This window comes from Hakea prostrata, chromosome 10 (assembly GCF_041222555.1).
Source record: "Hakea prostrata isolate BN-2017 chromosome 10, UWA_Hpros_2, whole genome shotgun sequence".
In the NCBI taxonomy this organism is placed as follows: domain Eukaryota; kingdom Viridiplantae; phylum Streptophyta; class Magnoliopsida; order Proteales; family Proteaceae; genus Hakea; species Hakea prostrata.
The window spans coordinates 47,061,587-47,076,267 of NC_142609.1; the positions used below are offsets into that span (position 1 = coordinate 47,061,587).

The window sequence follows — 14,681 nt, forward strand, 5'->3', positions numbered from 1 at the left end:
GATATTTCGCCGGTTCAACGAATTTCCGGCGACTTTTTGGCGATTTTCCAACGACTTACGGTGGATGTCGTATCGAAGCTCGATTGCATATCGTCCTTCAGCGACATGCCAACTTATCGTGACATTTCAACGATAAGTCGGCGACATAAAATACCGTGATTAGGAGTACAACAAATTTTAGAACGTAATTGTTTGCAAACATAAAGGATGCAAATGTAATTTAATCTTGCCAACAAGTTAGTTGTACAATCCGGATCAACGTTCTAAGAACACTTGCTCATCGACGCTTGCCAACCACGAATACCGAACCTCGAGGGGGGCTCTTGTTTCCAACCATAGTATATTGTCGATTATCGTCAAAGGCGTAATCGGCATGTCGCTGCTACATGAGGAGTCGATCGACTCGACCGGTCGTCGAAAATCCTCGAGTCGCCGGTCTTGACCGGCGAAATGTCGGTCTGCGCCCTATCTTAACTATATAAAACCCTTGTGCTCCCCCCCCCCTCTTCCGCCCTTGCCGGCGTCTGGTTCGTTTCGGTGAAGCTGTGAAGCGGGGCTTGCTGCAGATTTCCGGCGGCGGCCCCCTCCTCTCTCTCGTTTCAGGTGAAGGGGGGCCCGCTTTTCGGGGCCCCGCCCCCCCCCCCCCCCCCCCCCCCCCCCCCCCCCCCCCCCCTCCCCCCCCCCCCCCCCCCCCCCCCCCCCCCCGCGCCCCCCCCCCCCCCCCCTCTCCCCCCCCCTCCCCCCCCCCCCCCCCCCCCCCCCTCATTCCAAAAAAACCACGAATACCGGGGGCACAGGGTGCTAATTGTTTCCAACCCTCTTAATTTTTTAATTTTTTGTTTTTTATCTTTCATTTACAAGCCCCACCTGATTTGTGGTTGGAAATACAAGGGGAGATGATTAGGACTTGGGCCTGAAATTTCTAGCCCCTGTGTTTGGCCAACGGCTGTGGATTTGCGCACTACGTCAGTAATATAGCGACACTAAGTTGTGGATCACTCTTGCAATCACAGCCGTCCAAAGGATTTGATCCCCTGTGAGGTATGAAGGATCGGATCTTTCAACAACAATATAGAATCTGATGCTACAATCACATTGTTAAAATTCGAAATGTTATACGTGGAGATCTGGTCTCTGATACCAATTCAATGGTCAGATGCTCAAAATCTGGTCTCCCTTTTACAGTATTGGAGATGTTGCTTACAATATACAGTCCCTATCCTCTTTGTGGAACAATGGATAGATAGCTTTTGTTCACTGCAACACCCAAATTGGCTCCACAGTGATTCACAGCGACAAAAATGGCCTCGGTTACATCCTCTTCTTCGTCATTGATGCTGGTGCATAGTGCTCCAGCAACTCTTCAAGCCGAATCGTCTCCCAAACCGATCTCCTTCTCGTCCCTTAGGAGATTCTCTGTGTACCCTTTGGTGTTGCAGAGCAGAGGAAGAAAATCATGTAATTGGGATCATGTTACGCTAAGGAGAGGAGATAAAAGTGATTCAAACCTCGTTGTTGCAGCAGCGCTCACTGCTGAAGCAGATGTTTTGGAAGTTGCTGAAGATGTAGGAGAAGAGGCAGTTGAAGGAGCCGTCGCTTCACCGCCTCCGACGAAACCAAAGAAAGGGAAGGCAGCATTGCCGCTGAAGAGGGACAGAGTAATTTCGTTATCTTTTAAGTTTAATTTTTTCGCTCTGTTTTTACTATGGATGTATTGGATGAATCTGGTTTCTGTTTTCCTGCTCGATGTTAGTATACACTTCTTCTTCGAAACAGTAGTCTCCACACTATTTTTGGGGTTAGGTTACTTGTTATCTTTCTAGGGTTTTCTTGACTGTCATGTATTTGGATTTGATGTTCTTCTGTTTCTTATTTCTTATGATTCTGATTGGAATTTTAGACGAGGTCTAAGAGGTTCTTGGAAATCCAAAAGCTGAGGGAGATCAAGAAAGAATACGATTTACCAACGGCTATATCTCTACTCAAGCAAATGGCAAGTACTAAGTTTGTGGAGTCAGCTGAAGCTCATTTCCGCCTCAACATCGACCCTAAGTACAACGATCAACAACTGAGGGCGACAGTAAGTCAATTATTGAATTTTCTTTGTTTAGATTATATATTGTGATTATTTCTTCTTGTATTTCAGTATCACTTCGGTTCTTAGATGAATTTCTTCTTGGTTATTTCCTTGATAGGTGAATTTGCCCAAGGGAACTGGTCAGACTGTTAGGGTGGCTGTTCTTACGCAAGGTGGGTGCTCTTCATCCTTCCAGTCTGCAATTGGTTGGCGTTCTATGCATTTTGGGTATTTTTAAAGTGCTTGAAATTGAATTGGACATTTTTTTTTTTGGGGGGGGGGGGGGGGGGAGGAGATATGGGATGTGTGGAAATTATAATCCTGGAATATGAAAGGGACACCAGAGGAAGTGTCTATACTGTAGAAGAACTGCAGTGGGTGACAGCAAATAGAAGCACTGTACATGGCATCAACATGAAAGACCAGGAGAAAGTATGCAAACCCCCCCCCCCCCCCCCCACACACACACACAAAAGAAAGAAAAAAAAAGACCAGGTTGGAACTGTCTTCCAAAAATTGTTAAACCAATTAGCTGAAGTCTGGAGAAAAAGAAGAAGCACTGCCAATTGTTTTCTCCAAATACATGCACAAAAACTTCCCCAAGGCATTCCTTTCTAATAGTCACACTTGTTGCTTATCTGGTTGTCTATTTATATCATCAATCTTAAAACATTTAAAATTCATACGAGTATGACAAAGACAAGGAGGACCCTGCAGTCAGTAAGAAGTAACTACTAACCAAAATTTCCCAAAGAATCTTTTTTGTCAGACTGGAGGATCTTAAGTCTGAAGGTCTTAGTGATTTTAGATGTTCATACTGCGGTACTGCGGTTATTTGCATCTGCCTTCTGGTTGCCAAACCGCATCAAAAGAAGGCCAGTTGCTCCCCTCAAACAAACAAGGCTAGTTTGTGCCTCCGATTTTCAGCTTTTCTGGGCATGTACTTAGTTCTTTTGGCTTTACCTTAGGGTGAACAGAGATATTTAAGGTTGCAGTTGAGGCAAACAACTAATTCTTAGTCAACTTGGTTAACTTCTTGGCTCAGGAGGAATGGAAGCAAATATTCCATAATTGATCTCAACCCCTTTATATGGCACTTCTTAAATCTTGGGTGGGGGATCACGCATGGGTATGACTTTATGCCTATCTACGAATGGCCAGGGAAGCATCTATTTTTCAATCTTACTATGACTTGGTCTTTAATATTAGTACAATCATTCTAGTCCTCAAGAAGTGCTAAATGGAGAACATGTGAGGGGTTGATTTCTGGAGTCTTAGCAGACTCTAGGCTAGTATGCCAACTATTTGATCTTGAACCTTTTGTCCATTGATCTCTGAGCTTATTTTAGCACACAGGCATTAGGAAGCCATTTGTCTTTCTATTATATTCATCAAACTTGTGTCGTTGCTTGATGTTTGTCTTTTATAATTTACTATTTATATGGCATGGATAAAATTCATTGCATGTTCATGTTGCTGATATATATGAATCTTGATTTCAACAGGTGAGAAGGTTGAGGAAGCAAAAAATGCAGGAGCTGATTTGGTTGGCGGGGTAGATTTGATAGAACAAATAAAAGGGGGATTCATGGACTTCGATAAATTGGTTGCTTCTCCAGATATGATGCCCAAGGTGTTTTCTGCTTAACTTGATGCAATTTGTGATTTCTTTTTCTCTTGTGCATTGAGATGTTTTCGGAGGTGACTAAATATGCCTTCACAATCCACACCTCCTCTTTTGTTGGGGTTGGGTGAAGAAGAGAAAGAAAGAAGGGGGAGGGGGTCATGGAAAAGGATCTAAAAAATGAAGGGAAATGGTTCCTGCCCCATTTGAAATGACATTCAGTTTGCTTCTACCTCATTCCTTAGTTTTACATGACTATATGCACATTTTGATCATTTTGTGTATCTAATCAAAAGACACTAAGTTTTAGGTGTCCAATGCTAAGATCTCAAGGAGGGAAATACTGCTGCTTTGCTTCATAATGTGAAAAAAAAAAACAATTCCTTCTGTTAGCTTTTATCCAGCCAACGTATTTGTTTCAGTTTGCTAGTTATAAAACACTCTCTTCTTTCATAACAGTATTATCATTTTTTTTTGGGTAGTTTCATTTTCTTCGTGCTTACAGGTATGCTGTTTTTGTTAATTTGAATGCTATATACTTAGTATTTCTGAATTTGGTTCTGCAGGCAGTTTAGAATTTGTGCTCAACAACACTGTGTTTGAAAAGCACTAAATGGCTTTTAGCTACTTTCACTCTGTATTCTATTTGTGTTCGTTTCATTTTTTTTATAAAAAAATTTGGCCCTTATTTCAGGTTGCCAGTCTAGGAAAGCTTTTGGGACCACGAGGACTTATGCCAAATCCAAAAGCTGGTACTGTTGCAACTGATTTACCTCAGGTATGGTGAAGATTTTTCTACTAACCTTTTTAACTGGAAATTCTGTTTTGCCAGCTTTTCCTTGTTTGTACTTCCAGTGATTTTTATCTTAAGTAAACTTAGGGATAAAGCAAAGCACTTTACCAGAGAATCCTTATTTCTTGGTTTGATAAATTGATATGGCTGAAAATATTCCATTCCTGCCAAAATGACTTTTTTTTTTTTTTTTTGGGGGGGGGGGGGTTTGGAGGTTGTTATAATGGTTGAAGCTCGAAGAACCAACGGAATGTTGTTGCAAATTAGCAAATCTTAGACAACCAATTACAAAATTGAATGATGAATTTAAGATGGGACGGTGAGCTTATTCTAACGCAGAATCTTTCACTCTCTTTCTATGCTATCAAATTTGCTGCTGGTTTTCAGATAGAGGACGACTCAAATGACTTTTGCATATGAATAGTTCATTTACTTTGTTAGTGCAACATTGAAGTTGAGAATAGTTTTTCATATAAAAGACCTGATCGATTGCAGTTGGGGAAAACAATATCATAAGTTGGGCAATGTAATCATCATGTTTAAATAAGATGAGTCAATTGATAATAGGAATTATTCTGGCATTGGTATTTGAAAAGGGTAAGAGTACTCTGATGTTAGTTTGAGCTCAAAAAGTAGCATAATCTAACTTGAAACTGAACATGAATGGGGAACTACCATTGTCAAGTTAATTGCTTTAGTGCAAAAAAAAAGTAGAATAAAGTGATAAAACTTACCAAAGTCATACTGCCACTGGAATGTTGAGCATTGTTAGGATTCTTTGACTAAAAATATGTATACAAATTAAATAAAACAGTCTGGAAAAACCACTCCTCGGTAGCCTTTGGAGTTATTATTATCTTTGTTTTTGGTTTTGGTTTTAAAATGTGATTAAGCTGAATGGTGATGAGTTGACATGTCTTGTATCTCAGGCTATAGCAGAATTCAAGAAAGGGAAGGTAGAATATAGAGCGGACAAAACTGGAATCGTGCACTTACCTTTTGGAAAGGCAAACTTTCCTGAGGAAGATCTTATTGTTAATCTGATTGCCGCAGTAGTATGTTCTCCTATCTTCCTGTGTTCCAGCATATGAACTAATCAGTTTGACATGGATTCTATTTTATTATCTTTCTTTTTAACGGTTTTCATGTTGCTTCAGAAATCAGTAGAATCAAACAAGCCATCCGGTGCGAAGGGAGTCTACTGGAAAAGTGCGCATGTATGCTCATCGATGGGTCCATCTATTCGGTTAAATATAAGGGAGTTGCTTGACTACAAGCTTCCTTCAAAAATATAGAAGAATTCAATGACACACCTGTAAATTACATCTGCTCTTGTGTAAGCTATTTATCTTCAGGGATATAAGAGATTGCTGATGGTCAGGAAGAAGGTTGAGGGACACAAGCCAGGACAAGAGAGGATACCACAGATTCTGTTCTTGGGCCAAATTTTGTTTCAGGGGGCTGAGGCCCCACAAAATCTTCTGCTTTCCTTTGCTGACGCAAAATCCTGTAGACATAACAACTCTGATCAATGTTATTACATCATTATCACCATGTTATCCTGTCTCATGGCATTTTTTGTCCTAACTAATTGATCCTGAAAGAGGGAAGAGGAGTGGGGAGAAGAGGAAAATTAAATTGAAGCAGATCTGAAGCGGTAATGATGGTCTAGAAGGAGACTTGAAAGAGTCACCTTGGAGGAAGGGCAAAGATTTCATCTTCACAGATGCTGATTCCCCTTTAATTGCTGGTTCTTCACTGAAGTGTTTGGGTTTATGGCCTTGAATTAAGCATCTAGAAAAATACTGAGTGGGCGTGTAGACTATAGGCATTGTACATTGTCGAGTGGTTGCATTTGAGCTGGGATTCTTTACGTGCTAAGGTAGAGTTTTGTGCTTTTTTCACACTTTCCTACTGCATATTAAGAAAACGATCATTTTTGAATTCTGATAAGACAAATCAAAGGTGGGCTTTCTGGTGGGTTTTTTCTTAAATTTGTGGTAAAAAAGTTAGAGAAAATTACCCAACTCTATGCTGATGGATAGAGGATTCGGACTTGTTTGCATGGTAAAGTATGAGAAATTATGAGAAATTGGCTTAGAAGAACCTGGCAGGTAAGATTTGGGTCTTTTATCCCTAAGACTAGGTACTTGGTAGGGCTGAGTAAAGCTTGGGTTTAGGTCCCTTGAGTAGGCTTAGGGTTTAGGCTGGTCCAACCCAATCCGGTCCAGTTCATAACCAGACCAGCGATATCAGATCGGTTAAATGGGCGAAAAAATGATTAAGGATCGAACGGACCAAAATGACCCGACCGCTTGACATTACACAGTTGATCACTTGAGACGTTTCAGATAAAAAACATTCAGACGATTAAAAACGAAAGAAACCCTTACCTCGAGGAGCCAAAGGCTCTGTAATTCAGGTTCTATTTACCGTTCGCCATTGTAGCTTTCTCTGTCTGTCGCAGAGAAGAAAGCTCGAACAAGAAGGAAAGCGAAGGAGAATGGCTTCGTCAGGTGCTTCAGGAGACTTGGAAGGAGAAATGGAAGTGGACGCCTTCAGGCGTCTCTTCCCACTTCGATTCCATGAACGTCATCTCCTCGAGTCCATTCGCCCTGATGCAAGGCCACTTGGAAGAGCTCGTGAATCTACTGTGTCTCTTGGTTTGTTAGAAATCTTTTTTTTCTTCCTCTTCAATCCAGTATCCTTTTCTGCTTCACTTTAAACGAAGATTGTTTGCTCAATATGGATACCCTTAATCCTTTATTTCAGGGGCGGTTTCATCTGCTGATGGGTCTGCATTGGCAAAGATAGGTCACACAGTGAGTGATTTATCTTTTTTTGTTGTGATGCGAACTTCATGGGTTATTATCATTAGTGTCGGTTTTATTGAAGTTTCTTACTTCTTCGGCAGACCATGTTGGCTGCTATCAAAATGGAAATAATGACCCCTTCATTGGAATCACCAGATGAGGGCTGCGTAGGTTGATCGTCTTACACTTTACTTTTATTATCTGGCTCATTCTTTCTCTGCATGTTTCTTAAGTGATTTTCGTTGCAGCTATTGATTTCCACATGCCTCCCATATGCTCTCCATTTGTTAGGCCTGGAAGGCCCGCAGAGGTGGCACCAGTCATTGCGAAGCAGTTGTCTGATGCTATATCAAGGCATGTTAAGTTATTTATTCTTTGGTATTTATTTGTGCTTACCTCTGGTACTGTCAAGATTTGGCCATGCATCCTTGTCTGGATTAATGATAGATATAGCAGTTTCATTATTTGCATTGCGTTGGTAATTTTAACCCAATACTTCTTTCATTATGTGTCTGATATCTATCATTTTAGGACCAGCATTGGGATCAACCTCTTACATAGTTGCCTGGTTGTATTAGCATAGCAGGCAAAAGGTAAGGTCTGTGCTATTCACTGCTCCAGGTTGATGCCGATGGTGGCCGAAACTTTTGTGCTATTTCTGATTACTGCCAAGGAATTCATCACTCTTGAAGATGATTTACCTAGTTAAAATTGGAGTCTAGGAATCTTGACAAAAGTGAGTACGAGATTCACAAGTACTTGGAGTTGAGAGAAGTAACAGCTGTCATTAAAATAGCATGTTTTACATTAGGCCAAGAGTGTCGCACAAATAAGAGGAAGCTAAAAACTTTGTTTTTTAGTGAATCCAATTACTGAAAGTAGGTGGGGTTTAGTAGCAATAAGTAGTGTGTAATTTAATGGAGTATTAACCAACAGGCTAAACATTTATCAGGAGACTAGTTAATTTGATTAGTGTAGCTTCTCAAAGGTGCTGTTCTGAAAACGTGATGAATAATTTTGAGAGGTGGTCCAAATGTTAATGAGGAGAAGTTTTTGTGAAAATAAAACTTAGATGGTCATTTAGGGAATGCCTCAACAAGGATGAAGTGTATGGAGGACATGGATCTTGTGAAGAAGAAGAGAGGAGCAATTCGCAGGGGTACACAGGTCTAGACTAGGCTAGCCTGGTATGAGTTTAGCTTAAGCTGCTAACGAATTGGATGGGAATTCTAGGACTTTTCAGGATTGGTTTTAACAATTGATCCAGTTTTAGGTCCTGTTTCAACCATTTGTCTAGTTTAAGCCAAAGTAATGAGGAGTCATTACAACATAAGACTTCCAAGAATAAACCAATAAAAGCAAATTCTAAGTTCTAGAAACCTAAGTCCCTATTCTTTGAAAACCGAGGCGGTTGACACATGATGAAGAGTTAGGCTTTTGGCTTCCATGTCACTTGAGCAAGTATATAATTCCCATTGAGTTTAGTTGTTGCTCCTGGAGATTGCTGTTGTTGCTTATAGCTCAATGATCAATTCTTACTTGGCTTCTTGAGGTCTTGATACTTCAGCGGGAGTTGTTGGAGTTATGCTTACCCATTAGTATGGTCCTTTGAATGATATATGACAAAGTGTACAGATTGAGACCTTTCTTTGTTAATCATTCGACAAACATCTTAGGACCACCCAAGCAATATTATTTTTGCAGTATTCCAAACTTCCACAAGCTGGAGTAACGAAGATGGATTTCCAGCCAGTCAGTTTTCAGCTTCAATTTTTCACATGTCAAACCACCTGCAAATTTGGGAAATAAATTTTTTGTTATTTTTCTTTTTTGGTGTTATTTTCTTGATCAGATGTGACCCTTTGAGCTAAAAATAGTAGTCCAGCAACATTAAGAATTTTCCTTGAGAGTAGGTGGGAAAACAAACTGAATATAGACCTCAACAGAATGATTCATATATGAATGGAACTTGTGCTGCATGAAGGATCATGGATATGCTTGCAAAGTCATGCAATATTAACTGCATGTACATGTAAACTGAGAAAGCTTGGGAATATGATGATGTCTGAATGGGGCTTGGAAATGAAGGGTATTAATTAGGTTGAACAATAAGTAGTAGCAAAATATACTAAGATGAAGAAAATAGAGAACCAGTGCACTGGTTTGGCTTTTCTAACGGGAAGATCTGCCTTTGTGGCTATAATTGTTATTTTGCATAATAAATTGACTAGAAGAGTTGAAAAGTGCTTCACGTGGCATCATTGTCGGTGGCACTGAGGAGCCTTCATTTTTTTCTTTTCAGGGCCGGGGGGGGGGGGGGGTAGTGAGGGGCTTGAACTGTGAGCCTTTTTCAGTGTATTTGGGGGATGACAATCTGAGAGTGGAATTGGTGCAATGGTAAAAGTTGCTTCATTGTGACCAAGTGGAAATGGGTTAGAGTCTGGAAGTGGGCATCCAGTCTCTCTGTCAAAGCATTGATAAGGTGACTAGAAGAGTTGAAACTTTTTTTTATGTGCCGTTTATTGACAGTGGCACAAGGAAACCTCTTTTTTTTTTTTTTTTTGGGGGGGGGGGACCTATCTGAGTGTACTTTGGGGTGACAATTTGAGGTTGGGATTGGTGCAATGGTAAAGGTTGTTCCACTAGGGCCAACTGAACTACAATGTGGTGGGAGCCTTGTGCATTGGGAGCTAATAGTTTTTAGTTACAGCTGGTTTGCTTTTGAGAGGTCAATTTTGGTTTACGCTATTGCATTGACTGTGGATCCCTTGGTGTATGCCTTGATGCACGATGCGATGTTCCCTTTTTCTAACTTTTTGACAGTTATAGTCCAACCATTATACAGAAGTAGTAATACAAATCCAAGGGGAGGCCTGAACAATTGAAACCAGAGAAATTAAATTTATGTGTTCAGGATATTCTGGTTCTGCACAACTCCAGTGCAAAATAATGGTACATGAAAGAACTATATAAATGGAATCTACGGAGTTGCCAACAGGTTGGGTTGATTGGGGGAAAATAGAGGTTTTACGGTGAAAAACTACAAAAAGTACAGCAGTTTTTTTTCTTTCTTTGTTCTAAGATTCATAATCCATCAATGGTTAAGGTAACTAATGGTAGCATATCGAAAGATGGGATCTAAGATGCTGATCTGAGAAACCTGTGTGTTTAGTTGGGATGGTGGAAGCATCTAAGTGGAAATATCGGCTTTCAAATGCCATTCTAAGCAACGATCTACCTTGAATCTTCAGGCTGGAAGATATTCTCTCTTCATCTTGTCTCATCTTTAGCTGATTTAGTTTCAGTTATCATGAGAAAAGGAGTAATGAAAAACCAGACCATCAAAGGATTATTTGGTATCTAAAGGGTATATCATAGCCAACTAAAGCAGATATTTTCTCTCTCTTTTTTTGGTTCAAGCATATGTTTTCTTATACTTACTACGTTTTATGACATTTTTCTTTTGATGTTCCATTTTATGTGAAGATACAGTTTAGAAAGTTTACCCTGCTAGTTAACTTCTGTTCTAGTCATTTCTTTGACAGACTAGTTATTGCTTTGCAGTTCTGGAATGATCAATTTAAAGGAACTGTCTCTAACCACTGGCAAGGCTGCTTGGATGGCATACCTGGTAATGGGTTCTTGTACGTGCATTCTTTATTTCCTATTCATCAAGCATCGCTTCAGTGTCTTCCTTGTTTGAGTTATATTCTTATTCTTCAACTTGAAAACTGTTTCTTTGGATCTTCCTTTCACCCAATAAATTGTGAAATTGAAGATGCCAGCTAACTAAGCTGGTAAAGTTTTGTACCTTATATTGGGGGTATAGACGCTATTACGAACCCCTAACTTGTGAAGCTTAAAAAAAGGTTTTCCTATTTATTTCCTTTGTTTTGGATGACAATGAAACATTATCTTGCAGGACATTTACTGTCTGGATGCAGATGGTGCTCTTTTTGATGCTGCATTACTTTCAGCTGTTGCAGCCTTCTCTCATTGTAAGAGCTGTTGCTTTGCTTTGTCTATTTTTCTATTGCTTTTCTCTGTTTTGATTTCTTTTCCCAGGATTCCCCTTATCTATGATTACAATGTATGCATGGCAAGAGTAACTTCCAGGTTATGAAAACTTTAGATATATTTCATTGAGAATCGGAGTTTATTCTTATCTTTAACTGTGCATGATGGGAATCAAATGGCTTCACTGCACACTCTTTATGCAATGCATTTTTCAGTACAATTAGACCCATGATAGAGTCAACCCAGCACCCTTAGATTCATTTTGCAGTAATCATGAAAGGAGGAAATAAAATGGATGAGGGGCTACTAATAAGTTTTCTTTGGGTGGAACTCTGATCTTTGGAGTTTTTACTGTTTGTATCTTTATAATTTTTTCCTCATTGGCAATGAGTTGCCTGTATGTCTGGGTTTTGGTTAGGGTTTCTATCATGTAGCAATTGGTAGAACCCGTTGTTTCAATGTTGGATGATTTGGTGATATTGGTATATTCCTTTGGTGAGTGGCATTTTCAGGAACTGGGGATAACTTGACTGACTGTTTTTATTTCATGGAAAATTTCTTCATAATCCACTATTCATCCACTATTTGTTCATGTGGATATCTATAAACACAGTCCACCCATGTAATAGTTGATGGTGTCCCTGGATTTTTTGTAATCATGGCTACCCAATTGCTAGTTGTTTATTAAATGCAATACTAGTAGGATTGCATTTGCGATTCAATTGGAATGTAGGAAGCTTTTCATTCGCTAGAATCTCTTCAACATGTGAGAGGCACATGCCATCTCTTATTATTAGTACCTAGTAACGAGGGAACTTTGTGGATTTGGTATATGTTTTAAGCCATGCTTCATAAGCTTTTGTTTGGTGGATTGGGTGAACCGATGATCGACTGCAGCTTGTCTCCTAAAGTGATGATTCAAATCACTTAACTGTTGCTTTACTTTGCAGAGAACTGTATGATTTATATAACACTTTTTTCTCCTGCAGTACAAATACCAGCTGTTTCCATCAATGAAGATGGAAGGGTAGTCACTGTATCCAAGGCAGATGTGGATGGCCACCTAGCCATAGATCCAGTTATTAAAGAGAAGAGGAAGCTTACTCTGAGCTGCGTTCCATTTTCTTTGACATGCATTCTGCACAAGAAGTACATCTTGGCAGACCCTACTGCAGAGGAAGAGTCTGTCATGGAAACTCTCGTGACAGTGGTGTTGGATTCATCCAGCCGGCTTGTGTCTCTTTACAAGCCAGGGGGTTCAGTTTTGGCCTATATGTCTGCTGTTCAGGTTTGTTAGATTTTCTCCCAACCTAAACTTGCATCACATTTGGTCCAAAGTTAATAACTTTGCCAAATTTCAGATGATTGTAATTCTAGCTTCATTTTTCAAGAGTTTTGGAATTGCCTATGGGTGCACTATTTGCATCTCCTTCCCTTTTCCTTTCCTTTGGTTGATGAAAAGCATTTTGTTTCATTTATTTATTTATTTGTATTCCTTATGTTTAACTGAAAATAATGAAATTCACCCCATTTAAGCCCACAAATATATTATGCATGATTTTTAAAAATTTAAGAGAATGATTGAATTGTAATTCTCAGCTCTTTAGAATAATTCATCACTTCTACTCAGTGCCCCTCAGAATTGGAGAAGTGGGCTGAAGTTAATACAGCCAAATTACATGAATTGGCTAAGTTTAGTGTAAGCTGCCTCAGGTTAGGCCTTTGGTTCAAGTGGATTTCATTGTAACTGGACACTTTGGTGGGCTTAGAATTAGGGTATGACTCGGGAATGTGGGATATTCTAGTGTGTTTAAGTAGGAGCGTTAAATACATGCGTATTTAACTCTTTCAATTGGTAGTTTTGAGTTCCAGCCCGGGATTATCCGAAGTGTATGTTTGACAAATCTATTTTTATTTTTTTTTCATCCATATTTGTCATGGCCTATAGCCTAACCTATATGTTTTTATGAATGGAAATTATCAAATCTTCAGTTTGTATTTATCTGTCAGCTCTCTGCTAATTATCAAAGGTGTATGTTTTGGCTCCAAATTCTCATTCCCAACTGCAAATTAGGAAACAAAATGGTTGGGTTTGTAATTCCAGTTTCATTTGGTTGGGGGGGGGGGGGGAGTACCAAGATTTGTTCATTGCATCCTCATGTCATCCTGAGAAAGACTAGGATTGTTTTGTGACTTTGAGTTTCCCTGGTTCCAAAGCAGATGTTGTCTAGGATGGTTAAATTTATATATTTATTTATTTTGGAGAGGGGGGGGGGGGGGGGAAGAACCTGTCTAGTTAGTACAGTAGTTGCCATTGGTAGTTTCCATGGAACAGCTAGTTCTCAAGTAAAGAACCTTGTGAATTGCTTTACTAGAGTTCAATATAACCATATTGCATGGGAAACTAATATATCTGTTGGTTGCAACTTGTTCAATCTTTGTAGGACTGCATTGCACTTACAAGGCATCGAGTGAAGGAACTCCAAAAAATTCTCAATGAAGCTGTTTCCGATATGGAAGTCGACTAGGTTTGGAGAAGCTTTTGCCCCAGCAGCTTTGGTATTTGGAGGATTCAATTCTTTCCTAAATTATCTGTTCATTCTATCATCTTTTCAATATTTTTATCTTTTACAATTTTCAATGTTACAAGGTTTGCTTAGAGTTAAGTTGCACACGGTACTCCTCTGGTTTGCAAACAGGCGAGGTGAGATTTATTCAAAGTCTTAGCGTTCATTTTCGGTACACGAATGGAATTACAGGAAACGAAATAACGCCACGCTTAATGTTTATATGAATTCTGGAAAAGGTTTTGAAAATTAAATTTCCTCTCCTGTTATTTTTGTTAGTTATCCTTTGCAATGATTCTTTTCTTTCCTAATTGTGAAATCTTAATCAAGGCTCCAAAGTTTGGTGCCAAGAGACTTAGCCAAGTGGTATAGAAGAGCAAGTGAGCAGATCTATTCTGGATTTATCTATTCTTTTTTACTTTCCATTTTAGGTCAAGGTAGGGATATGCGGTTGCCCTTGGCTGGCCCAATTTGAATTTGTCTAAGTTGAAAGAATTATACACAGTTTTGATTTTTTGCACTAGGCATTCATGTTGTATGTGGTGGTAGTTGTAATTATTGGCAAGGGAGGATGGATTGCATTTTTGCATTCACACTATTGTTGCTATCCATTCAATTTGTGATGATTCATGAATACTCTATGGGAATGGTAGTTGCTAAGCTAATTTCACATCTAATATCTCGTTACTATAAATCTTATTATTAGTATTGTTTTTGTATGATAACATATTTAACAGATAGAATCAAATCTTGGTGCATTTCCTTTGTCTCAAGTCTTTTTTTTCTTCTG

The 14,681-nt window shown here is 39.4% G+C and overlaps 2 protein-coding genes across 2 annotated transcripts; both read left to right on the forward strand.

Annotated features, from left to right (window-relative positions):
- Positions 1-1,225: 1,225 nt before the first annotated feature.
- On the forward strand, positions 1,226-6,048 carry EMB3126 (Ribosomal protein L1p/L10e family). The gene is made up of 7 exons (XM_089136747.1): positions 1,226-1,658; positions 1,901-2,080; positions 2,196-2,250; positions 3,583-3,710; positions 4,396-4,479; positions 5,424-5,549; positions 5,652-6,048. The coding sequence occupies exons 1-7, from the start codon at positions 1,302-1,304 to the stop codon at positions 5,787-5,789; spliced, it is 1,068 nt and encodes a 355-aa protein (XP_088992873.1). The 5' UTR covers positions 1,226-1,301; the 3' UTR covers positions 5,790-6,048.
- Positions 6,049-6,149: 101 nt separating this feature from the next.
- On the forward strand, positions 6,150-14,575 carry LOC149003519 (3'-5'-exoribonuclease family protein). The gene is made up of 8 exons (XM_089136748.1): positions 6,150-7,157; positions 7,267-7,316; positions 7,409-7,478; positions 7,556-7,661; positions 10,872-10,938; positions 11,230-11,305; positions 12,314-12,612; positions 13,769-14,575. The coding sequence occupies exons 1-8, from the start codon at positions 6,998-7,000 to the stop codon at positions 13,850-13,852; spliced, it is 912 nt and encodes a 303-aa protein (XP_088992874.1). The 5' UTR covers positions 6,150-6,997; the 3' UTR covers positions 13,853-14,575.
- The last annotated feature ends 106 nt before the right edge of the window (positions 14,576-14,681 follow it).

Coding starts and splice junctions, on each gene's coding strand:
- LOC149003519 (XM_089136748.1), top strand. CDS start 6,998: ATGGCTTCGTCAGGTGCTTCAGGAGACTTGGAAGGAGAAATGGAAGTG. Junction 7,479..7,555: donor ACCAGATGAGGGCTGCGTAG/GTTGATCGTCTT, acceptor TTTTCGTTGCAG/CTATTGATTTCCACATGCCT. Junction 10,939..11,229: donor CTGCTTGGATGGCATACCTG/GTAATGGGTTCT, acceptor ATTATCTTGCAG/GACATTTACTGTCTGGATGC.
- EMB3126 (XM_089136747.1), top strand. CDS start 1,302: ATGGCCTCGGTTACATCCTCTTCTTCGTCATTGATGCTGGTGCATAGT. Junction 2,081..2,195: donor ATCAACAACTGAGGGCGACA/GTAAGTCAATTA, acceptor TTTCCTTGATAG/GTGAATTTGCCCAAGGGAAC. Junction 2,251..3,582: donor GGTGGCTGTTCTTACGCAAG/GTGGGTGCTCTT, acceptor TGATTTCAACAG/GTGAGAAGGTTGAGGAAGCA.